The sequence below is a fragment of the Telopea speciosissima genome, chromosome 7, assembly GCF_018873765.1.
Source record: "Telopea speciosissima isolate NSW1024214 ecotype Mountain lineage chromosome 7, Tspe_v1, whole genome shotgun sequence".
NCBI classification, from domain to species: Eukaryota; Viridiplantae; Streptophyta; class Magnoliopsida; order Proteales; family Proteaceae; genus Telopea; species Telopea speciosissima.
In genome coordinates, this window is record NC_057922.1 from 64,151,745 (window position 1) to 64,179,339 (window position 27,595).

General features: G+C 39.8%; 1 protein-coding gene across 4 annotated transcripts in view; it reads right to left on the bottom strand.

Moving 5' to 3' along the window:
• The window catches only part of LOC122669140 (E3 ubiquitin ligase PQT3-like), a 39,517-nt gene extending 17,450 nt beyond the window's left edge, over positions 1 to 22,067 (bottom strand). For all 4 annotated transcript variants that reach the window (XR_006333968.1, XM_043865822.1, XM_043865821.1 and 1 more), the window contains exons 1-3: positions 21,772 to 22,067; positions 21,586 to 21,679; positions 12,242 to 12,320 (exon numbers count right to left, since the gene is read on the bottom strand). Coding sequence is in view for 3 of the 4 variants with exons in the window: in XM_043865822.1 (XP_043721757.1) it covers positions 12,242 to 12,320; positions 21,586 to 21,679; positions 21,772 to 21,940 (342 nt within the window). In the remaining variant the exon portion in view is untranslated. The remainder of the gene's footprint in view (positions 1 to 12,241; positions 12,321 to 21,585; positions 21,680 to 21,771) is intronic.
• Positions 22,068 to 27,595: the final 5,528 nt, after the last annotated feature.

A 27,595-nucleotide genomic window follows, 5' to 3' on the forward strand; every position in this document is an offset into this window, starting at 1 on the left:
ACCAATCAGATGGCACTATTGAGAGGTATAAGGCTTCAAGTTTCTCTCTCCTAAAGTGAAAGAGTGTAAGGGTGTACCAAGTGCACAAGGCTCCAGCCACTGCGAGGTCTAGGAGGGTTATAATATACGTAGCCTTACCCCTGCTTTCGCAGAGAGGCTGTTTCCAGACTCAAATCTGTGACTACTTTGTCACAATGGAGCAACATTTACCGTTGCACCAAGGCCTGCTAAAGGGAAAGAGTGTCTTCTCAAGAAAGCCTTATATGGCCTCAAACAGTCCCTGAAGGCTTGGTTAAGAGATTTAGACAGGCTATTCTGAAAATCAGATACACCCAGAGTGAAGTTAACCATACTCTATATACCCGGCGAGGTAATGGCTATCATAATCCTAATTGTCTATGTGGATGATATTGTTGTGACTGGAAATGATAGGGTTGAGATAAACAAACTAAAGTCCTACTTAGCTCAACAATTTGAAATCATGGACCTTGGACCCTTGAAATACTTCTTGGGGATTGAAGCGTCATGCTCATAGAAGGGAATAAATATCTATTAAATGAAGTTTGAGCTGGATTTGTTAGAAGAGACAAGACTGTTGGGCTTAAAACCAGCAAACTCTCCTATTGAGCAAAATCAAAAAATTGGGAAAAGACTGTCTCATCCCTTATAGATGCAGGGAAGTACCAGAGACTAGTGGGGAAGCTGATCTATCTCCCTTTGACTCACCCAAATATCATGCAACTGGGGTAGTGAGTCAGTTTATGCATGCCCCCAAGAGTGGGCACATGGATGTTGTAAATCGCATCCTCAGGTACTTGATGTCCACACAAGGAAAATGGTTATTATATACCAGGCACAACCATTTGCAGATAGAAGGCTACACTGATGTTTATTGGGCTAGTTCAGTTTCGGACAAAGGGTCTACATCAGACTATTGAACAATTACGGTTGGTAACCTGCTCACATGGAGGAGCAAAAAACAACTTGTAGCTCGATCGAGTGCAGAAACAGAATTTAGTGCTATGGCTCATGGAGTATGTGAACTCCTAGGGTTAAGAAGGCTGGTCCGGATTTGACATTGAGGTACCTATGAGGCTTTATTGTGATAACAAAGCTGCTATAAGTATAGTCCATAATCCTGTGCAATGACCAGACAAAGCATATTGAGGTGGACTGACCCTTCATTAAAGAAAAGATTGATGTTAGCCACATATGCAGCCCTTTTGTGAGGACATGTGACTAGTTGGCTGAAATCTCCACCAAAGGGCTCATCTCTCATCAGTTTAGTACCCTTTTATGCAAGCTAGGAATGTATGACATTTATTCTCCAACTTGAAGTGTAGTGTTAAAAGTTCATGTAATTAGGGTACTTTGGAACTTGGGATATTATCAAAGATATGTATGATGGTGTAGTGACTAGCATAAGAATTGTTGGGGGGTCAAGGTAGTGAATTCCCAATTACAATTGGGTTACACCCATGGTATAAAATCTTACGAAATTTCGGCGATATATCGCCACATTTCGTATATCTCGACATGTCCGAAATACGAAACACATCCGAAACCAAAAAATACAATATCTCGTCGATATATCGTGAGATATCAACGAAATATCGTGGATCTCACGATATATCGCGAGATATTGAAAAAATGACAAATAGTGTGACACTAGGGGCCATTTTATACCATATTTCGCAGCTCTTGGTCGATATTTCGACTGAGAGCTACTAAAACTCTATTTTTCTCTCTTCTTCCTCATTTTTTGCTCTTCTTCCTCCCTTCCAAGCCTCATCCAAGCATTGTTGAAGCTCCTTGTCGCCGGGAAGACGTCGGAGGGTCATCTAAGCTCATCATCCAAGCCTATTTTCATTATTTAAGGTAAATTCTATTTCTCTAAAACTTTTTTTTTTAAAAATACTTTATACAAATGTTGTTGGATGTTGATGATATTAATATATGTTCGACACCGGAGGCCGATCTACAGCCTCACGGTGTCGAAATTTTTTTCCCATATGTATTTTTTTTATTTTTTTCTGGTTTTAAAAATTTATTTTCCTACAACTAAAATAGGAAATAATTAGGGGTAATATGACTTAGATGGTAATGAATTAAATATATGTTAGACACCAATGGCCAATCTACGGCTTCACAGTGTCGGATTTATTTTTCTGCTCTTAAATAATTCTTTTAATTTTCGAAAATTAAGAAAAATATATAAAAAATTAAAAAAATAGAACTAAATAAGGAAAAATATGAGTTTTAAGTTTAAAAAATATGAAAGCTATTTCTATATGTTTTGAGATGCATTACATGTATATTATGTTTACTAATTTTTGGTTTTGTTGTGTTAGGTCAATACTTATATTAACATTATATATAAAAAATTGGTTTTAATTATGTGAAAAATATAAGGGTTAGGGAAAAAATATTAAATAACTATACAAGTGTATTAGTAATCTAAAAGTGTCAATTGAAGTGCATCTACATTAAGTTTTTTAATTATTTGTGTTACTTACATTCATATAAACAAGTATCATTATGGCGGATCGTGATAGACAACGTACGAAGGGCAAGCAAAAGGTGGGGGAAAGTAGTCAACAAAGGGGGCGGAGGGAACAAAGAGAACAGAGGGAACAAGAGAGACCAACCAGCCAGCATAGGGGTGACATTGCATGGTTACATGGTACTCCCATTGATGGGGATAAGAGAAAATCTATATGTAACTATTGTCACATGCAATTTATGGGAGGTGGGTCCAGTAGACTTAAACAACATCTGACTGGAGGATCTAAAGATGTTGTAGGTTGTCATATGGTCCCTACTGAAGTAGCCAGGGAGATTGGTGATAGTTTGAGGGGAAGAAAGAAGAGGAAGGCTGACAAGCAAAGGATAAGAGAACAACTTGAGGATACAGTGAGGAGTTCGATGGGAGGAGGAAGACGATACAATGATGAGATGATGATGATAATGATGATGATGATAAGCAGTAGAGGAGGTTAGGGATTTTAGGCGGACTGTTTCAAGGAGTAGAGTAAGTTTTCAAGATGATCAGCAGAGACAAAGAGTAGAGGGTAGTGGAGGAGCTGGTAGTTCTGGAGGTCCTAGAACTTTGAATCCTTTCAAAAGATCACAAAGTGTGAGGCAGCCCCAACACCTCTATCAGTACCAGTACCACCATCAACATTTGATCCTAAATTGCATAAGAAGAAAGGAAGCAGTCAACCCAGAATCAAAGGAGCATGGAAGGTGATGAAGGGATTAGTTAAAGAATCAATAGCTAAGTGGATGCTATACCATACCATCCCAGCAAACACTGCACAAGGCCCCCATTATGATACCATAATAGATACCATTGCAGAGGCTGGCCCAGGATTCAAGGGCCCCACCCCATATGAGGTAATGAATGTTTATCTACCTCAACAAAAGAGTGAGATTGATGAGTACATTAGTGAGATGAGGAATATGTGGGAGACATATGGGGTGATTATAATGGCAGATGGATGGACTGGGCCTACAAGAAAGTCCATCATCAATTTCATGGTTTATTGTGATGGGAGGACGGTGTTCCTCAAATCGTGGATGCATCCAAAGAGATAAAGGATGCAAAATATATTTCTGATTGTTAAAGGAAGTAGTGGAAAAAGATGTGGGTATTGAGAATGTTGTCAGTTAGTAACAGACAATGGAAGTAACTAAGTGGCGGTGAGAAGATGATGAACAATAGTAAGTACCGGCTCTTCTGGACTCCTTGTGCAGCCCATTGCATTGACTTAATGCTAAAAGATATGGGAAAGTTAAAGTTGGTGAAGACGTGGTTGAAAGTGCGAAGACAAGTCACCAACTTTGTATACAACCACTCCTATGCACTCAATCTATTGAGGAAAAAAAGTGGGGGTGACTTGGTTAGGCCTGGCATCACAAGATTTGCCACCAACTACATTACCCTCAAAAGCATTGAGACAAAGAAGGCGGGTGAGAAGCATGTTTGCTTCCGAGGAGTGGTTTGAATGGAAGGGTTCCAAGATCGCAAATGGGAGGGAAGCACAAGCAACGATGTCATCGAGGACTTGGACCAAACTAAGCAAAGTGGCGAAAGTTTTGGAGCCGAGAGTTAAAGTTCTACATGTTGCGACTCTCGCTCGAAGGACCCAACCATGCCAGTCCTATATCCAATAGACTTGATGAAAGATAGTGTCTATAGTGTGACTCCTCGCAGTAGCAAACACTTCTTAGATATCATAAATGCTCGCTGGGAGAATCAACTTATACATCCACTGCATAAGGCTGGTGAGTAAATTTGTTTTATGTTTACTAATTCATAGTATTATTATTTACCAATTACCTATGCATTTGACAATACATCTATTATATATGTCATATTTCAGCATACTACTTGAACCCTAAGTATCAATATAACAATAGGCTTGGGTTGGAAACTCAACTTATTGATGTTGTGAAACAAGTAGTGAAGAAGTTGGAGCCAGATGGTGCACTACAAGCAATTTGCAACAATGAGGTGAGTTCATTTGGAAACTCAACTTGTTGATGCTTTCAAATAAGTAGTGAAGAAGTACTTACTAATTTTCCACATGGGTGTAGATCAAGGTATTTAGGGATGCATTGGGAAGTTTTGGAACTGAGGCTGCGATACAAGGCAGAGCACGTGGTGATGTTGGTAATTCTTTTAAGTTTTAAATTACATATGTATTGAAATTTGAAAGTTGAAAGTAGAAACAACATTTGACACATGTCTTTTTTGTTGTAAACTTGTAATGCAGCTGAATGGTAGGTGTTGTATGGGAATCGGTGAAAACTTAAGAAGAATAGCAATTAAAGTCCTTGCCCAAACATGTTCTCGCATCCGGTTGTGAGAGGAACTGAGTACCTTTCGCACTCATCCACTCCAAGAGGCGCAATGATTGGGGTCTTAACGTTTATCGACATGGTGTATGCACTACAACTTGAGGCAAACCGCAACACATACGCATGGGACATGAGGGGCACCATTGATCTAGTGACATCTTTCAAGTTGACTCAGACGATGAGGACCCTATTGTGGATTGGGTGAGGGATAGAGGTGAGCCAGTGTTGGATGAGGAGGGAGGTAAGCCCGACCCCATGATAGCTTCTGAGATTGGTGCTGATGTGGACGAGTATATGGCTAACGAGGGTCAGATACATGCAAGGGAAGCCTCACCATACCATTCCAGCCCACTGGTGGCAATGTTGCTGATGATGAAGACTGGTCTAAGTCCTCAAATGATGATGATGGTGATGCTGGTGGTGGTGATGTTGGTGGTGGTGATGCTGGTGAAGAATTTGACAGCATGCGAGAGCGTTATGTGGTAGGCCAGGAGGCCCAGGATACGGCACTCTGTAGAGCCACTCCGATTCACCTGAGAGACAGGCTGATCATGCCACACAAGATACGGACCACTTGAGCACGTGCCCCGCACCCCCACTCCTCAAGAGGCCCCCTACATACATACAACAGAAGAGTGGGTCGACAAACACACTAAAGCTTGCAACCTCGATCACATGGACATTGAGTAACCTATCTAGCTCTATTGGTGGTTTGAGTATGGGTGATAGGGAGGGAGGACCGACTGGACATTGGCGTGCCCCATCTTTTGACGCACATACTACTCCATTGGCATCGGATTATGGTGCATCACAACCTTACGGTTGATATGGATATGGATCATCATCATATGGGCAGTTTAGTGGGGTAGGGGACTATGACTACCAATCCCAGTCCCAGGGACATACTGAATCATCTTTTGTAGATAACATCTTTGCATACCCTAGCGGACCTAGCTACCAACCTCACTACCCATACATGCACCAATGCCATCGCCTTCTGCGCAGGGGCCAACATCATATCACAAGTGGATCATCTTCTTCACTGATGGATCGATTGGTAACCTTAGTTTATATCCTAGGATAGGTTACCTACGAGTATGTTGATGATTCCATTTACGTGACACTTGTGGATGACTACACTCGTTTCTTCTCCGATTCTATACCGTGGTCCACATATGTCCTTCAAACAGAGAGCAATGGACGTTGACTCCAGCGAGGCATGAGTGGGATTGATCCAAGGAGGCACAGCAACTACTATTAGCAGTTTAGCACTTGTAATTTGTAACTTAAGTTCTGATTTCATTGATCTATGAACTTGTGAGTTGTGACTTGCGAGTTGCGAGTCTTGTGACTTACTAACTTTGACACTTAGTGTAATGCCTTTAAGGCTTTAAGCGAGTTATTGAATATTATGGAGTTTATGAGAACATAGTACTATATCTCGCGATATATCGGTATCTCGGGCCTACCGAGATATCCGAAATATCCGAGATATCGCGAAATATGCCCAAGATATTGCATTTTTTCTCGCAATATTTCGGGGTCCATCTCGGGGGTATTTGGCCATATCTAGGCCCTGAAACTTCATGGACAGCCTTATTTAAGCTTAATAAACACATTTAAACCATAAAATTGTAAAAATGTGAATTCAAATTGGTGTTTGGGCTAGCACCCTTGATTGACATACTGGTACCGACCCTAATGTATAAATAGTTAAATACACATGGATTCATGAAATCACAACTTAAGTTACAAATTACAAGTGCTAAGCTGCTAATAGTAGTTGTTGTGCCTCCCCTGATCAATCCCACTCATGCCTCATTTGCCGAGTCGACGCCCATTCGCTCTCTGTTTGAAGGACATATGTGGACCACGGTATAGAATCGGAGAAGAAACGAGTGTAATCATCCCTGAGTGCCACGTAAATGGAATCAACATACTCGTAGGTAACCTATCCTAGGATATAAACTAGGGTTACCAATCGATCCGATCCGTGAAGAAGATGATCCACTATGATATGATGTTGCGCCGTACAAGTAGCAGGCGATGGCATCAAGCGCATGCTATGGCTGTAAGGTTGGTAGCAGTCCGCTAGGGTATGCAAAGATGTTATCTACAAAAAGATGATCCAAGATGTCCCCGGGACAGGGACTGTAGTCATAGTCCCCTACCCCACTAAACGCCTATATGATGATGATCCATATCCATATCCACCGTGAAGGTTGTGGATGCACCATAATCCGATGCCAATGGAGCGGCATGTGCGTCAAAAGATGGGGCACGCCAATGTCCGCCGGTCCTCCCTCCCTATCACCCATACTCAAACCACCAACAGAGCTAGATAGGTTATCAATGTCCATGTGATCGTTTCAGAATCGGCTTCGGCATTACCTTCCCTACGCTTCTCGTTGTACGGTATGTAGGGGCCTCCGAGGGGCGGGGGCGCGCGGGCACGTGCCCGCGGGTCCGTGATCTCAGGTGGTGGCGATCAAACGTGTCTCTCCAAATAATCAGAGCCGCTCTCCACCGATCCTCGTGGGCCTCCCGCCTACCACATAACGCCTCGCACGTCACAAATTCTTCATCAAAGATCACCACCACCAACATCACCACCACCAAAGATTACCACCACCAAGATCACCATCACCACCACCAAAGATCACCATCATCACCATCCTCATCATCATCATTCTCGAGGACTTGCACTCAGCCTTCATCAAGAACATTGCCACCGCTGGGCCGAATGGTACGAGCGAGGCTTCCTCGCATGTATCTCGGACCCCTCGCTCGCCCATATACCGCCCACATCCACCAATCTCAGTGGTTATCACGGGTCGGGCCTACCTCCCTCCTCATCCAACACTGCTCACCTCTATCCTCACCCAATCCACAATAAAGGTCCTCTACTGCCTGAGTCAACTCTGAATGATGTCACTAGATCAATGGCGCTTCTCCGTCCCACATGTCCCACGCGATGTGGTTGCAGCTTCAAATTTCAAGTCAGAGCGCATATACACCATGTCGGATAAACGCTGAGACCCCAACTGCTTGCGCTACTTTGGAGTGGATGAGCAGCAAAGGTACTCCGCTTCCTCTCACAACCGGATGCGTAACATGTTCGGGGCAAGGACTTTAATTGCTATTCTTCTTAAGTTTTCACCGATTCCCATCTACAACACCCACCATTCACCGCATTACAAGTTTACAACAAAAAAAGACATGTGCCAAATGTTGCTTTCTACTTTCAACTTTCAAATTTCAATACATATGTAATTTAAAACTTAAAAGAATTACCAAGATCACCACGCGTCGCCTCAGACGCAACCCCGGGCCTCCAAAACTTTCCAATGCATCCCTAAATACCTTGATCTACACCCATATGGAAAATTAATAAGTACTTCTTCACTACTTATTTGAAAGCATCAACAAGTCGAGTTTCCAAATGAACTCACCACCATCAATTGCAAATTGCTCAGTAGCCGACCATCTGGCCCAACTTCTTCACTACTGTTTCACAACATCAATAAGTCGAGTTTCCAACCCAAGCCTATTGTTATATCGATACTTAGGTTCAAGTAGTATGCTGAAATATGACATATAGAATAGAGGTATTGTCAAATGCATAAGTAATTAGTAAATAATAATACTAATTCATTAGTAAACATAAAACAAATTTACTCACCAAAGCCTTTACGCAGCTGGATGCATAAGTCGATTCTCCCAAAGCATTTATGATATCTAAGAAGTGTTTGCATCATGCGAGGAGCCACACTATGTACACTATCTTTCATCAAGTCTACTTCAAAGATATAAGACTCGGCATGGTTGGGCCCTTCAGAGCGGAGTCGAACGTGTAGAACTTTAACTACTCGGCTCTAAAACTTTCACCACTTTGCTTAGTTTGGTCCAAGTAAGTCCTCGCATGACATCGTTGTTTCAGGCTTCCTCCCATTTCGTAGTCTTGGAACCCTTCCATTCAAACCACCTCAAAGCAAACACGCTTCACCCCCGCCTTCTTCATGTCAATGCTTTTGAGAGCAATGAAGTTGCGGCAACATGATGCCAAGCATCCACTTAGCTATTGATTGTTTAACCAATCCCTTCATCCTTTCCATGCTCCTTCGATTGGGTCGATCGCTTCCTTTCTTCTTATGCAATTTAGATCGATGTTGATGGTGCTTGGAAATCTTTGCACGTAGAGGTGTTGGGTTGCCCTCACGCTTTGTGATCTTTTAAAAGGATTCAAAGTTCTAGACCTCCAAAGCGCCGACTCCTCCACTCCCCTACTCTTTCTCTCGCGATCATCTTGAAACTTACTCTTGCTCAAAGCAGTCCGCCTAAAATCCCTAGCCTCCTCTGTTTGTATGTCATCGCACTGTAATGTCATCATCATCGGAGGAGTCATCATCATCATTGTATAACGCCTTCCTCCTCCCATCGAACTCCTCACTTTGTATCCTCAGTTGTTCTCTTATCCTTTCGCTTTCAGCCTTCCTCTTCTTTCTTCCCCTCAAACTATCTCCAATCTCCTGGCTACTTCAGAGAGGGACCATATGACAACCTAGAACATCTTTAGATCCTCCAGTCGATGTTGTTTAAGTCCACTGGACCCACCTCCCATAAATTGCATGTGACAATAGTTACATATAGATTTTCTCTTATCCCCATCAATGGGAGTACCATGTAACCACGCAATGTCACTCCCTATGCTGGCCGGGGGTCTCTCTTTGCTCCCTCTGTTCTCTTTGTTCCTCCGCCCCTTTGTTGACTACTTTCCCCACCTTTCGCTTGCCCTTCGCACGTTGTCTATCACGATCCGCCATAATGATACTTGTTTACCGCAATGTAAGTAACACAAATAATTAAAAAAACTTAATGTAGATGCACTTCAATCGACACTTTTAGATTACTAATACACTTGTATAGTTTTTTAATATTTTTCCCCAACCCTTATATTTTTCACATAATTAAAACCAATTTTTTATATATAATGTTAATATAAGTATTGACCTAACACAACAAAACCAAAAATTAGTAAACATAATATACATGTAATGCATCTCAAAACATATAGAAATAACTTTCAAATTTTTTCATTATTTTTAAACTTAAAACTCATATTTTTCCTGATTTATTTCTATTTTTTTAATTTTTTATATATTTTTCTTAATTTTCAAAAATTAAAAGAATTATTTAAGAGCAGAAAAATAAACCAACAATCGAAGCCGTAGATTCGCCATTGTGTCTAACATATATTTAATTCATTACCATCTAAGTCATATTACCCCTAATTATTTTCTATTTTAGTTGTAGGAAAATGAATTTTTAAAACCAGGAAAAAAATAAAAAATTTCGACACCGTGAGGTGTAGATCGGCCTCGTTGTCTAACATATATTAATATCATCAACATCCAACAACATTTGTACAAAGTATTTTTAAAAAATAGTTTTAGAGAAATAGAATTTACCTTAAATAATGAAAATAGGTTGGATGATGAGCTTAGATGACCCTCCGACGCTTCCCGGCGACAAGGAGCTTCAACAATGCTTGGATGAGGCTTCGAAGGGAGGAAGTTGAGAGAAAATTTGATTAGCAGCTCGGTCGAAATATCGACCAAGAGCTGCGAAATATGGAATTATAAGGCTCTTAATGTGACACTATTTGTCACTTTTACAATATCTCGCGATATATCGTGAGATCTCGCAATATAATGTGAGATCCACGATATATCGGAGATATTGTATTTTTATGTTTCGAAGTGTTTCGTATCTGGGACATATCTAGATTCACGAAATATGGCGATATATCGCTGATATTTCGCGAGATTTTATACCATGTATGAGAATCATGGTACTCATCAATGTGTATTGGCTTTAACTTGATATGTGATGAAGTTAAATACTATTATTAAATATTAACTGTCTAATCTATGTGTATTTAACTATTTATACATTAGGGTCGACGATCGTATGTCAATCAAGGGTGCAAGCCCAAAACACCAATTTGAATTCACATTTTTACAATTTTATGGTTTAAATGTGTTTATTAAGCTTAAATAAGGCTGTCCATGAAGTTTCAGGCCTAGATATGGCCAAATACCCCCCGAGATGGACCCCCGAAATATTGCAAAAAAATTTCAATATTTCGGTCATATTTCGGGTATCTCGGATATCTCGGTAGGCCCGAGATACCGAGATATCGCGAATTATTAAACCTTGGTTACACCAAGGGTCAGCCTTAAGCCCTTATTTGTTTGCGCTTGTCATGGATGATTTAACCAAACATATAAGATGAAGTTCCCTGGTGTATGCTTTTTGCCGATGATATTGTTCTGGTGGATGAGACAAAGGCAGGGATTAATGCCAAGTTGGAGTTATGGAGATCTACCAAGGAATCAAAAGATACTAAGATAAGCAGAACAAAGATAGAGTATATGATGTGTAATTTTAACCACACTAGACCGGTTAATGAGGTAGTGAATATTGTTGAGAAGGAGATCCCACAAAGTAACTATTTTAGATGATTGGGTTCAATTGTACATAAAGAAGGGGATATAGAGGATGATGTTGCCCAGAGGAATAAAATAGGATAGATGAAGTGGCGAGATGCGTCTAGAGTATTGTGTGATCGGCATATTCCTTTAAAGCTCAGGGGAAATTTTATAGAACTATCATATGACCGGCTATAATATATGGTGCAGAATGTTGGCTAGTTAAGAAGCGCCATATAGATAAGCTAAGTGTTCCGGAGATGCGGATGTTGAGATGGATGTGTGGCAAAACTATGAAGGATAAAATAAGAAATGATCGTATTAGAGCTGATTTGGGAGTTAACCCGATTCAAGATAAGCTTCAAGAGTGTCGTCTGAGGTGGCATTGTTGAAGGCACTAAAAGAGCTAGGGGCAGGCCTAAAATGACCCTGGAAGAAGTGGTGAGGCTCAAGTATGATCTCGAATAGAGCTGATTGGAGGGCAAGGATCTATGTAGCTGATCCCATTTAGTTAGGTTTATGCTGAGTTGTGTCATTACTGCTGTAATGTTCTTTTCTTTTTACTTTTATCAATCTTTTGTCGTTGTAAGGTTCCATGTACCCGACCCCATTTAGTTGGGATAAGGCTGAGTAGTTGTTGTTGTTGTTGTTTGGAACCTGGGAAATTATGTTGTATTGTATTTTTACTTTTTTACCTCTCCCTTCTCCTCTTGTTCTCTTACAACCTTTGGATTCCAACTTTCTGAGGTACCATCCAATGTGAATTCATGCATCACAACCATGATGCATGATTCACTCTTGTTATAAAATTATTGATAGTTGCACGAATGCTTACATGTACAAAGAGAAAGATTCATGCTTCAACAAGCTAGTATCTTGAGACATACCATAGAAGGAGAAGATCCAGCATTACCAATAAAATTTGTCGATTTGGCCACCCAATTCTCAACTGAATTAATACACGGCCTGAAACAAAATTTCATTACATAAGCCAAACTACAAAGCAAAATGACAACATATATTCAAAGTTTTGGTTATCAGCAAGTATAATCATATATAGCAGGTCTTGTTCCACCATTGTACAGAAAAGTAGTTAAAAGATACACAATGTCACAAACAATTCACAACTCCATAGTTTAATCATCAGATATTGTGGGCAACAATATTCTTCTTGCAATAACCAAGCTGAAGTTTGCTTTTCTATGCGATATGTCAACTACTACATTCTGAATAATTCAAACAGAGAGAGAGAATACCTATTAAACTATTGAAATAGATGAATGATGCTAAAAGCATATCATGATAACCAGTGAGACAAGTCTTTAAGGACAAATTGATATCATTACATGTTAGTAAAAATCGATATGGTACAATATCGATTGTACCATAGTATCCTCTGCAAGGAGATTCATCTAACTTAGTTCAGTAGTATCCTCTGCAAGAAGGTTCATCCAACACAAAAAAAAAAAGGGCGTTACCCAGTGTACGAGGCTCCCGCCACTGGGGTCTGAGGAGGGTCATAATGTACGTAGCCTTACCCCCGCTTTGGGAGAGGCTGTATCCTGAGTCCTGACTCGAACCCATGACCACTAGGTCACAATGGAGCAATCTTACTGTTGCACCAAGCCCCCCCCCCCCTCCCCTCTCTAGATTCATCTAACACAATTTATGAAAAAAAAATTAAGGAACAAAAGTTTCAGCTGCGACTTGTTTGATGGGGAAATGTTTCCTAGTCAGCCCACCAAAAAAGGGCTCCCTTGACAACTCAATATCTCTCATACAACATGTCAGCTGCATGCCAAATTTTGTGGAAAGGTAGACCCCAGGGTCCCCTGTATGCATCTCAGCCTAAATGATGTTCGGCAAGTGGCTAATTAAACCTTCAAAAAACACTCAGGGACCAAGGGATGGTGCATCCATTTACATGGGCGATGAAAGATACATGGGCGATGAGACATAAATGTGAGAGAATTTGATTGAATTTGGAAGTGAAACTTAACACATTGCCAATTTGGACCTTGACCTGTCTATCCAATAGTCAGAATTCATCCCGACACATGCCATCAAGGGAAGCTTCCGTTGTCTCTATTTTATTGAACCTTTCTCCAGATTCAAGATCTGTTCTTGGGTTCTGAATTGATTCTTTAATGGTTCCTGCTAACTAGTATTGATCTTGAACTGTAATTGAATCTTGGATCAGTTCTTCAAGGTATGGTGATATCAATACCGTGCAGAATAGAAGATGGAGGAAAGAAGAGTTCACACAATCTGATTCATTCATACCATTCTGGTAACAAACAACTCAAAATTCCATTCATCAAACATCTGAAAATAAACGTTGATTATAAGAGTATTTAAAGATAAAATAAGACACTCCTAACCCAAATAATCGTAATCCTTAACTAAAACTGGACTCTAACTTGGACTCTTAACTCTTTTAATGCTTAGTCAACTAAAACTAAAACAAAAATAACAAGATAAACCCAATGAATAAATCTAAAATAAATAAATAATTAAATATCCTATTAAACCCAAAAGCCCAATTGGACCTGGTTCATCTTCACATGGATTACCCAACGGGTTTGGGCCGGTCCAAGGAATTGCTCTAGCATCAACAGCCAACAGGGCCGTGCGAAATGACCGCCGCGCCCTCAAGAATTTTCGCCTTTTCATGGGGTACAGCGGTAATTTCGTGCGGCCCTGTGTCTGGGCACAGGGGCCACACCCGACCAGATAGAGTTCTTTCTCCCTACAAATTTTTTTTTTTTTTTTTTGAAATGACATAATGTAAGTGTAAGGTGATACAAGACAAAGGAGATGCAAAAATTAACTAAGCAGTGAGAAGAGATGCTATAGTTCGTGATTCAACTGAAGAAATGGGCATAGAGCGGAATGGACCAAAAAAAATTGTCTAACCAACCAAGGAGAACAGGAGAGAAAATATAGTGGTTGAACTTATTAGACACTGAAATTCTAACTTTAAATGTGATCCAATTGAATCTCATACTATTTTGATACAGATATTGATGGAATGCAGGGTTCCAAAAAAACCCGATTCAGATCGCTCATGTCCCCCCTTCCTGTAATTCTGTAAATATCTCCAAGTTTTAATGGGAGGTAGAAAATCTGTAATTAACCAGAAATTGAAAGAGGCTGCTAGGTAGGCTAAGCAGAAAGACACAAAAGGGAGTTGTATTTATTGATCAGGGGCAATCTTAAAATGAAAGATAAACTAAAGACAAGAGAGATTAAAGGAATAATGGAGGGGCAATACGGGAAGAAGGGAGCTATGGTGCTAAAAAAACCCACACAAGGTTGCCTTCTACCTTGCGATGGCTTGTTCCAGCGACAAACCAGAATTCGTTTCAGATATAAGAAATCTTACAATACACCTCCAATCAACTTCCAATTTCAAGCACAAGTTGTCATCTCGAGGAATTACTAGAATCAATCAATCAATCGACAACCAAGATAATCAAGTCAAAAACACCCAAGAGAGCAGGCTGATCAGTTGGCAAAGACCAACACCTCACAATTAAGAGGCTATGAGTTCAACTCTCCTTGGGGCCAACTTATCATAAAAAAAACTTCAAAAACAAGTTTTAACTGCTGAACCAGAGAAGGGCTGAAGTTGCATATCCAGGTTTGAAGTTCTGTTTAGATCTTACATACTAGGTGGTATTTCAGTCTCAAGTTTGGTAGTCTGGGTCGCGTAAGGGTTTTTGAACACCCCACAAAATACCAAGATGGGAGCATAGTTGTCAAGGCGTCCAGGTGCCTTGGTCGACTTGGGCGCCTAGTTGGTGTCGCCTTGATTTTGGACCCTCTCCAACGTCTTGAGTTGCCTAGACACACTGACAACTATGGATGGGAGGTCAAGGTAGGAGGGAGATCAATTCCAAACCTTAGGGCGATTAGTATAGCCCAGAACAGGGTATGGGAAACAGTAACAGTAAATAACAGCAAAGAAGAACGGAATAGGGAAGAATAACAAAGAGAAATAAAAAGCAAATAAAGAAGAATAAGGAAAGAAAGGGAGAGGAGGAGGGGACGACACCCAAGCTGCCCAGGCCACACAGGCACACATTCAAACCAAAGAACTCAATTTCAATCTTCAATATGTCCTTTATGTTGGGTTGCTTACATATTTATAAAAAGAAATTGCACCCAAACAAGGAAACTTGAAGTCAACTTAAACAAGAAAACTGGAAAGCTAAAATCTCCTACATATTTAACTCCTACCAAAATAAAACAAAATAAAAGATTACAATATTAACTTAAATTAATGCCTAAATACCCCACCAGACCAAAATCAGATTTGGACCTGGTTTTTGGTCTAGGTTTCCAAAAGAGTTTGGGCCAGTCCACAAATGCGCTATTGCATCAATTCCTCTGGTGTTGAGAAAAACTCGCCTATGACTTTTGTAGAACAGTAGGAATAAGAACGCTTTAACAGGTGCTTGCAGCTCTGTCTGTAACTCAAACAAAATCCAAAATATGAAGCTTATGTTGCATTTATGTCTTGAAATATATGGGAAATAACAAATTCAACATATAGAACATCTGTCTCTGCAATAGAGTCCATTGTTGCCTCACTTGGAATGATCATCTTGCTCCCCTTTATCGTTACTTTCTGACCTACATCAGAGCAGTCTTCCTCGTGTGTTGATTCTTTTGGTTCTGAGGGATACTTCATCAATCAATCCTTGAAGAAAAAATATTTGATGCATATGAGAATACTGTAAGGTACGCAAATTTTTGTCACGATCAACGATGCCCTTCATGCTTCCAACCACTCTCGACTCACTTTAATAGTGTGTTTAGAAAAAAATGAAAACTTAACAATAAGCACCATCAGAATAAGGAGAAATTGAAAATTCAACGAAAATGTCATCCGTAGATTCAATGTTAATTCCGTTGGTCTTTGATAACATTTCCACCACAGGCCGCAAGATGTAATTTTCTCTTTGCCATTCATCGACAAATAAAATAGAAGTTTTTCCATTGGGCAAACTAAATTGGTCTTGAGCATGTAGGTTCCTGTTGAAAACGAATCCTAACAAGATGCAGAAAAGAATGGAAATCACAAACAACAATCACACAATGAACACAAGGATTTACGTGGTTCGTCAAGATTGCCTACGTCCACAGTGAGATGAGAACTGTTTCACTATCAATGGAGAACAGGGTTACAGACGCTTGTCCTCACACCTCTCTCAGATTTCGTTGCAGAAAAAGATCCCTCGCTACATATTTATAGTGAAACCCTATACAAGAATTTTACCCATATAGTCCTTAAAAAATTCGCCACAGTCCCACCAGAAAAGTAGATTAACGCGCAAGTGGACCGTTTCCTCCGGGCCTCGAAGCCTACGACCTCTTAACGGCCCTTTGGAATCAACCCACAAACCAAGCAACGGAATACAAGACATCATACCCCCAACAGGTTCCGTGGCCAGGTTGGGCTCCGATACCAAATTGGTAGAATCTGGGGTTCCAAAAATGTTTGTTCGGATCAATTATGGGCCCACCCAAGTGTACAATATCCAAAGCACAAAGAAATGGCAATTTCTATAAATATCTCCAAGTTTATAAGGGGAGTGACAAATCTTAATTAACCAGAAATTGAAAGGGGCTGCTAGGTAGGCTACAAGGAAAAAGTACACAAAAGGGATTTGTGTTTATTGATCGAGGGTATTCTTGGAATGAATGATAAACTAAGGACAAGAGAGGTTAAAGGAAGAAGGGAGGGGTAATACTGGAAGAAGGGAAATATGGTGATAAATAAAAGGGCAAATTTCACGGACACCCCCTGTAAGTATATAAAATATCACGGACATACCAAACTTTGGAAAAATATCACAGACTACCCTTATTTTATATTTTTATTTCAACTTAATCTACTGTGCAGTTAAGTTGGTGTTAATTCTTTTATAATGACGAAATAACCATTTCCACAGGGTGAACTCCCTATAATACCCTTACATCTAAATGCAAAACTGAAACACACTTCCCTCTTCCATCTCTCAATCTCTCACCTTACTCTCTCTGTGTCTCTTCTGTTGTGTTCTCTTCAATTCCTCTCGCTCTCTTTCGTTCGCTTAGAGACTCACTACCCGTTACCCCCACAGAGACTCTTGAAGTCCGTGGGATTCTGATTCTAGAAAAGGAAAGGATTTCCACCCTGACACATCAAACTCAAAGAAGGTGTGGGTCTCCTCCTCTCACCCCCTTCCTTCATGTGAGATGAGCGCCCGGTTCCGTTAAAGCCCTCCCAATTTTTCCTGCCATCCAAGAAGGAAGGAATAAGGTTGGAAATTGACGAACATCGAAGATCGATACTTGTACAGACAGATTTACGATTCTTTATGTTTTTCTTCTTCTCTGTTTTTTGAAATTGTAGATTTTTTTTTTCTCTTTTTTCCCTCTTTTGTTCCGACGGAGGAAGCGAATTGGTCATGGCAATTTTACTGTAACAGTTGCCGATCTGAGAAGAAAGATTTATTGGAGACGTTAAGAGAGTATGTTTCTGAAATCAGAATCGATCCCATTAATTAATCTGGTTTTCGTCTCTTTAATTACATCCTTTCCCCCAAATCGTTTGGTAAGATTTGGATTCCTGGTTTTGTTTCTCTTCTTTTGTTTGGCCTTACGATCTATTGGCGCGATGGATCTGTCAAAATTCAAGAGAGGAAGTGAGAGAAAGAGAGAGAGAGATTCCTCTGCAAAAGTCCGAGGTTTGAAACTTTGAAGGCTTCAATGGCTGCAACTGTCTGGTGTTGCTAGTTGGAATCCGGTGTGCTTGGCTCGGCTGACGAAGTTGTATATTATTTAATATAAGTTTGCAAAAAAAAATTTCCATTTGAAAATCTGGAAATCTGATAATAGATTGGATTAGAAAAATGGAAGGCATATGGGTTTGGGATGGAATCAACGTGGCTGAGGAAGGCTGAGGAAGGCCGCTGTAATGGTCGCCGGAGTTGGAATTGCCTCTGGCAATAGTCGCCGGAGCCGGAGAGGTGATGGTCGCCCAAAATGGATTTGCAGCAGTTCTCCAAAACGTCAAGAATATGGAAGAAGAGGGAAGAAGATGAAATGACAATTTTTTTATATAAATAACTAAGGGGTAAAATGGGTATTTCACCTTTAGGTACTAACTGTGCTTAACGTCAGGGGGAAGGTTGCCATTTTGACCAAGTTTGGGAAGTCCGTGACATATTGAATACTTACAGGGAGTGTCCGTGAAATTTTCCCTAAATAAAATAAGAAAACTACACAGGATTGTCTTCTACCTTGGGATGGTTTGTTCCAGCGACAAACCAGAATTCGTTTCAGATGTGAGAACTCTTTCAATACACCTCCAATCAACTTCCAATTTCAAGCATAAGTTATCAACTTGAGGGGCTACTAGAATCAATCGACCAACACTAGAGATAATCAAAATCAAAAACAAGTTTTAACTGCTGACAGAGAAGGGCGGAAGTTGCAGATCCAGGTTTGAATTTCTGTTTAGATCTCACAGACCAGGTGGTATTTTAGTATCAAGTTTGGTAGTTTGGAACCCTTTGGGTTGCCTAAGGGGTTGTGAACACCCCACAAAATATCAAGATGGGAGGTCAAGGTAGGACGGAGATCAACTTCAAACCTTGGGGCTGCTTGTAATAGTATCACCCAGAACAGGGTTGGGGAACAGTAACAGTAAACAACAGCAAAGAAAAAGAATGGAATAGGGATGAATAACGAAGACAAAGAAGAAAGAAAGGAGGAGATGATAGCCAAGCTGCCCCGGCCACGCAGGCACACACTCAAACCGAAAACTCAATTTCAATCTTTAATATTTCGTCTATCCATTACATTGGGTTGCTTATATATTTATTAAAAAAATTACACTAAAACAAGGTAATTTTAAGAAAACTTAAACAAGGAAACTGGAAAACTAGAGTCTCCTACATATCTAATTCCTACCAAAATAAAACATTTCAATATCAACCTAAACTCGTTAGGACCCAGTTCTCGGTCTGGGTTTCCAAACGAGTTTGGGCCAGTTCATGGAAGCACTACTGCATCAGATATTTTGAAAATCCATAATCTGGAAACAGCAAGCTGAATGATTCACTACTTTGATGGAAAGAGAGGACGGAGAGGTTTCCTAACCAAACAGGAGATTTCCTTTTGTAAGATCATAGTTGCAAAAGTATGAACCCGAATCAAGAGACAACATCAAACTGAGAAGCAGGAAGCAGAACCTAGTAAATCTAGATTGAGAAACAAGAGACGGAAGAAACGTAAGATGGAAATGGATGGCACATATTAGAGGAGCCAAAAGAAAATCACCACAAAGCTTTGGAGAAACAAAATGAAACAACTAAGCAAAAGCTCCATTCTTCCATTCGTCATCTCTTCCCCTTTCTTTGTGAGATTTTCCTCTTTTTGTGGGATTTCATCAGTTGGATACTCACGGCAGAAGTTGGGAACTTCAACAAATTGATAACCAAAGGAAACCTGAAATAAGATGCATCATTTTATGTCATGGTGAAACCTTCATGAAACAGAGGGATGGAACCCATTTCTATTTTAATCTCCTACTACCTTCCATATCTTTCTCCAGTGAACTCAACTCGAAAACTGCTTCATATCATCTTGGACAATATTTCCATTAAAATCTTAGATTAAGGAATGATGGTTATTGGTTACATAATTCATCAAAAAAGGGAAGGTGAAGGATAGGTAGAATAACAAAAGAAAAAGAAGCATCTCAAGACTCAAGAGTCATGGAGGCATCAATGGAAGAGGGCAATGCGACTCTTGAATGGATGTAAAAAACAAAAGTTGAAGAGTGAGAACTTTGTAATTAGTTTTGCCCCCACACTCAGCCCACCACTTAAACAAATTCGCCAATCCTGTACTTTTGCTTCCAGTTGTAGTTGTCAAGGCGTCGCCTGGTCGCCTTGCTTCCAGGCACCCTCCAACGTCTTGGATCACTTAGACGCCATCACAACTATGCTTCAAATATAAGTAAATACTCTTTCATCACTTCTAATTTGAGATTAGATCTTTCAAACATCTGCGAACTCTCAGCTGCAATGGCTGGTTCACAGATACAATAAATTGAATAAAATTGCATTCTTCTTTTCTTATTTTTTCCTTTTCTAGCAGGATGGGGTAAATGTGAAAGTGCAAGTTGAACAGCAGAACAGAATTCATTAAGTTAATCCTGAATAATTGCGAAGTTCAAGTGGGAAAAATAGTAAAATCTAGAAAGGTGATTCCCACCGCAGAAAAGGTCCACACTTTATTTTTTTTCTTCTCCTGCTTTTCCCTATCATTTTGAGAACTCTATATATGAATCATACTGTTTACAGAAATCAAATACAGGTCCATAACAAATAGATGATTCCTACTGAATCCTGATTTGAATTACCTTATTTATTTCCATACATGAGACCCGAGTTGCACCCTTAGACAGAATAAACACTAACAATAAAATAACAAGGTATTTTAATACTGAATATGACTCATAATGATTTCAAATTAATATGGATACCATATCACAGGGAATTATAAACAAATTCATTAAATAAAATCATATAATCTAACCAATTGCGCATCATATAAGTTTTATTTCTCAAATTCAAAGTTGAAGAATAAAATAAAGATATCTTCTGTAAGTCTAACATGTTCTTATATGTAGGTTACCACAAACAAGTGGATTAGAAGTAATAAGAGAGAGATAAGAGAGGGAAGGTACTTGTGGTTTCACAAAATAGCCCATGAGATCCTTAAAAAGTGTATCAACCACTGGACACAAACATAAATTGATTTTTTTTCTCGTGAACTATTAAGTAGCAGTAAGGGTCTGTCAAGCATGGCATCTAAAATTCCTACTTTTCCTCTAAAACTACATTCCTATGGACCTTATAGGATCTTATATAACTTATGCACATTAAATTTTCAAATATAGAGTAATATTGCCATTAACAAACTTATGCACATTAAATTCTCAAATATAGAGTTATATAACAATTAACAACCATTGAGATAGGTATCATTGCATTCACGTCGTCATAAGTACTGGACATTGGGATAAAGTAATGAATTAATCTATCGAAGGCCTTGGAAGCTTAATCTATCCATCCAATACTCATATAAACCCAGGATAATAATAAATGCAAATTTCTTAGCTTCCACATGTTTATTTTCCAAAGAAAGAAGACTAATGAAGAAATCTTACAAAGCCGAATGCACCGATCTTCCAGCACCAGCAGGCACTCGCTTAATAACTATACTCGAACCGCTTGGAACGAGAAAATCTTCATCATCGTACTCTAAATTAAAAAACGCAATCAACTAAGAAAATATTTTCATACGATTACAAAGGCAAAAAACGTCGTAGAAAACATTGAATATTAAGAGTAACCTTCCCCAGTTTTGGCGTCTGATATGACGAGATCGAAATTTTGGCAGATCTTCAAATTCTTCTGTTGCAGAATCTTGGACCTTAGGTCTCGAACGGAGATGGAGGGACGACCGTCGATGTCGATGGAATCGAAGTCGACGGAGCTCCTGAACTTGAAACGGACCGCCATGATCTTGAACAAATCGACAGCGAGGGAATATCACTTCAAGAAAACAGAGACAACGCCGAGGATTTACAGAGACCGAGAAATTGGCGCAAAGAAGAGCCGAACCATTTGACAATTGATGAAATCGAATATCGAATATCGAATATCGAAGCTACAGTAAAGAATCCTTCTTTTCTATTCTTCTCGTTTCCCCTTTACTGTTCCGGAGAGTTTTTAAAATCTCTGGAATGTGGAGATCTAATAAAGACTAAAACTCTAAACCGGGATTACGTTCGTAGGGGAAGACACGCGAAGACCCGACCCAAAAAAAAAAGGTTTTTTACAATTACCACCCCAAAAACTTTGATATCTATTATTACCCACCTAAAAACTTTCAAACAACTATTACCCTCCCCTGTTGCATACTAATAACTAACTGACCCCCACCGTTACATTTCTGTAATGGAGAGGGTTAGTCGTGACAGTGTGTCGTTGTCACGGATTTTTTAAGATCAAAATGTCTTTTTGGGGTGGTAATTGTAAAAGAAAAACCCCACCCCATCACCGTCCTTTCTCCTCCTCCTCCTCCTCCTCCTTCTTCTTCTTCCTCCTCTGCAACCCCAAACCTTGTTTTCTCCACTTGAGGTCCTAACTCCAAACCATGATATCAAGAATCATTGCACCAACCATCACCCATTCATTTCTTGTGACAGGATCCATCTACTCCAACTTCTTTGTAGCCATGGCAGGGGCTTCTGGTGTGTCCTTAGTTTCAGGAGGATAGAGGTTATACAGGATATATGGAGTGGCTAGAAGAGAAACAAATGCATTGATTTTGGAGATGGTTACTAACCTGAGCTTCTTCATGCTCCCTAGAATGATCGACGGTCTGTGGGATTTTGACTATCACTTGGGAGATCGTTAGATCGGTGAGATTCCTTAGACGGCTGAGCCATGCATCGGTTAACTTACAGAGACTGGTGACGCAGGTGAAGGAGCGGAGACTAGCGATGAGTTCGTCTGGGAATTGAACAGGTGGGATGGGGCAATTGAGGAACTCGAGATTTTGCAATGTGGTTAAGGATTTCAAGGATTTTTACTGTATTCAACATGATAGTTAAAACAAGGTTTGGAGTACAATGATACTCCATAATGGAAGCTCTCTTTTCTCTGCGGGTTTTTAGGGATTTCGCTCTTTGTGGTTTTCAAGCTCAGAATATGCTCTAATGGCGGCTCGAAATCTCTTGTAAGTCGACACTTTTACTGACTTCACTGCTTTACTTGAGAGATCTGGTTTACTCCTTCCCTCGTATTCTGAGATTCTCTTATTTTAAATTTGTTTACTTCATTTGGAGTTTGATTCTTCATGTGTCTGTAAATTTCCTGGAAGTAGCGATGGCCTTCCTCTTACATTTCAAAATTTTTTTCCCTTTCTTCTGCTTAGGAGTTATTGTTATGAAGAGGTTTCGTTCAAGTGATCTCTTCTCTCGATTTTTACCGTATTCAACATCGGTACAATGATTATTGCTGTCATGGTTTGGAGTTAGGACCTCAAGTGGAGAAAACAAGGTTTGGGGTTGCAGAGGAGGAAGAAAAAGAAGGAAAAGGGACGATGATGGGGTGGGGTTTTTTTTTTTACAATTATCACCCCAAAAGGACATTTTGGTCTTAGAAAATCCGTGACAACGGTACATTGTCACGACTAACCCTCTCCGTTATGGAAATGTAACGATGGGGGTCAGTTAGTTATTAGTATACATCAGGGGAGAGTAATAGTTGTTTGAAAATTTTTAGGGAAGGAATAATAGATATCAAAGTTTTTGGGATGATAATTATAAAAAACCCAAAACACAAATACTGTGACGTGTCAGTCACGTGAAGATGGGTTGCCGATCATGCTGCAAGAGGACTAAGAGTCTCTCTCTCTCTCGTATAAAGAAAAAGAAGGAAGCTCTCTAGTACCACGAACATGAAAGAAAAAGGATTTTCGGTTAAGACGTCTCTCGTATAAAGAAGGAAGGTAGTACCACAAACACCCTATTTCCTTGCGGTTAGGACTTTGATTGAGAATTTAAAGGCCGGTTTCCAAATTTTAGTTTAATTTCTTGTTGAATTCGATGCGCCTGATGTGTTCTGTCCCTTTTTATTTTTTCTTCTTGTTTTTTTAATACAATAATACACATTAAATACATCAAATAAATAAATAAATAAAGGATAATTTACACATACCTAAGGTTTAACAAAAGTATGATTTTATCCCCTAGTTTCGAAAAATTCTACGTACAGAGGTGTACAAATGTTAATAAATAAATTCATTATGTCAGCTCATGACTAACAGTGTTAAAATCAAAGGATAAAATTACAAAAATACCCCTTCGATAAAAAAGAAAAAAAAACACCATGCGACTCATCTTTCCCCAAATTGAGTCTTGGATGTGCTAGTGGAGCTTTGTTCCTTCTTTGTCGGATCAAGATTATCATCATCGTTAGTTGCCATCGATTCCAAATAAGAATCGGCTTAAAGCCCTACTCACACCGGATTTGAATCGACTAGATTCGAAATGCATATATTACACGCCCTAATTCGAATTACGTAGCCTCCAAAAAGTCCAAGTGAAGTTCGGCCAATAACATGCCTCGAAAGATAATCTTTAATTCCAATATAAGTCATTATCAACCGTAAGCGTGAGGGTGCACTTAAGCAAGTGACATTCTTCTTGTCACGAACCAAGGGCAATCATGACTTCTTACACACCATTCTACAAGACAAATTCAAGAACAAATCTGTGCCTTCCAATTGATTCATCAAATAACAAGATGTACGAATCAAATTACTTCCCAACTAAATACACCAACACCATTTGATTAGAAACACGATCCGGCGGCTATTGAAACACTAATCAGCCCATGGGCATTAAGACTCCTCCAGGTGCTCGATGAAAGTCCAATAAGGACTTGTCTTCATAAGCAGTATCACACACTGCCTATGCGCCAAGCCTGTGTGCCAAGGGCCACACCCAGCACCTCCAACATCAACAATGCTGCTTGACCGAGCATCAATACTGTTGTATTTTATTTGTTTTAAAATTACCATTTGAAAGTTTCAAAAATCACTTTTTATTTTTCCTCTAATATTTGAATTTGCAATTTGGTAATGTAAAATTTTTAGTCCCATATTGGAGGTGTAAGAATGATTTTCCAAACTAATAAGTGGGGATTGAAACCTTAAATTCGAAGTTCTAGAGAGGGGTATCCCTTGTTTAAGGTGACGGGTTAGACCCCCTATTTGACGAATCAATGGGGGTGGGGTGCTATTCATGAACCTCCTCATCTGAAAAATTGGGTCAGTTGGGGTAGAGCGGCCGATTATATCCGATTCTTGCCAACCCGGAATGGAGCTGTCCATGCAAATATCAGAAAGCCGGCCATCCACCCATCTTTATGCCATAATAAATCAAATAAACTTTTACCAAAAAAAAAATAAAATAAAATAAACTCTTTCTTCTGAGCAGGACCCTACATTTTTCCTAATTATTAAGATCAATCACCTAACATTGATTTATCATTTTCCCTTTCTTTTATGATGGTTACACCCCCCCCCCCCCCCCAACCAGAAAAAAAAAAAAAGAAGCCTGTATACCACACAGCAGAGCTGAAAAGATAAGCTCAAAGAAGTGTATTTTATATCAGAGATTCAAAACACAGAATCGGGATCCATGTCGTCCATTTTGATCCGGATTCGATACCGATATGAAGTGGCTGTATCAGGTTAGATCGACCATTTGGTCCCTCAAAATAATGATACTTTTTTTGTTTTACCATTTTACCCTTTCTTGTAGGGATGCCAAACCCTAGATTGAAGCGACGAAAATGGAGCGAATAGACCGAAAAAACCCAAATCGAACCGATGCTTTATTGGTTTGGTTTTGGACTGGGTATTGTAAAATCGATTGAAAATAGGACTGCACCGAAACCATAACAGAGCATGAAAAATGGATTGAAATCTAACCCAAACCAAGGATGTTAAGATGGATGTGAGGAAAAATTAGGAAAGATAAAGTAATGAATGAGAGCATTAGAGCCGACTTAGGAGGTGCTCTTATCAATGACAAGCTCCGAGAGAGTTGGTTGAGGTGGTATGATCAAGAGGCCTAGGGAAGCTCAGTAAGGAGGAGTGATATGATCCCGATTCAAAGAATTAAAAGAGCTAAGGGCAAGCCTAAAATTACCATAGGAGAAGTTGTGAGGAATGACATGCATAGTATAGGTCTTGTCCCAAGTATAACTTCAAATAGAGCCTATTGGAGGGCAATGATCCATGTATTAGACCCTATGTAGGTGAGATTCTCCTAACATGTTGGGTTGGCCCTAGTTCTTATTACTCCAATTTTTCATTCTTTTTTTTTTTTTTTTTTTTTTTTTTCATCTTTCTTTTCCAATAGCATTTCTAGAGGTGTCAAAAAAAAAAAAACCGGCTAGCCTGAACCCACCCAAATCCACCCTAAGCCCGGACAGGGTTGGGCCAGGCCTGGGAATAAGTAAGAGCTGGGCTGGGTTTGATATTTGTATGGCCCTGATAAGGCTGGGCCTGGGTTGAGGCCTCGACCCTAGCAAGGCCACCTCGGCCCTATATTTTTTAATATAAATATTTATACAATATATAGAGTTTGTGCTTGGTGCAATGGTCAAGTTTGCTTTATTGTGATCAAGTGTCACAGGTTTTAGTCTTGAAAAAATAATAATAATAATAGTACCACAATTCAATGGGCCAAGATAATCATGGTCAATCAGGGTCAGGGCCGGGCTTGGGAAAACCCTACCAGGGTCAAGCTAGGTTGAAGGTATGCTTGGCCCTGGCAAGGCTGGGCTGGGTTTGGCCTGGCTTTGTTAGTACCACAACTCAATGGGCCAAGATATTCATGGTCAATCAGGGTTGGGCCGGGCTTTGGAAAACCCTGCCAAGGTCGGGCTAGGTTAAGGGTATGCTTGGCCCTAGCAAGGCCGGATTGGGCTTGGGTTTAGGTTAAGTCTCCTATGGTTGGGCTAGGGTTTAGGACAAGTATAACAAATCCAAACTGGACTAAACCCGATATCAAAATGATAACACTAACCGAATTGGAATTGGAATCGAAATTGAAATCGAAATCGAAACTGAACCTTATTGGTTTGGTTTCAAATTCACCCATTCTCACACCAAAACTGATTCAACTCGATCGATTGACACACCTACTCTCCTGTTCCGGTATCACTAATTTTGTATCGATCAGGTATAAATATCACCCATGACCAATATCACGATATAGATTGGCCGATACGATCCTAACACCTAAAACTATGGGCATATCTGATACCGACACCGATACAGATTATTGAAACCGTGTTTTATATCGATGCGGTCTGCTTATAGTATAACCTCGGTCAGTGACCCATTCTGCCATAGATCTGATAATGTACCTGATTGATATTTTATGCAGCAACAACAACTGGAGTTTCCACACTTAGAAAATATCTGACATCAGAAACTAACTATTTCCAGCAGAAACGCATGTGGCCTTTGCCCTATGAGATGATGAACCTATCAGCAATGCTTCTTAAGTGGGGGGAATAATATATAAAAATAAAAAAGAGAAAACGATTACCTTGTCCACTAAAGAAGACACCTTTGAAGTGGGGTACAGA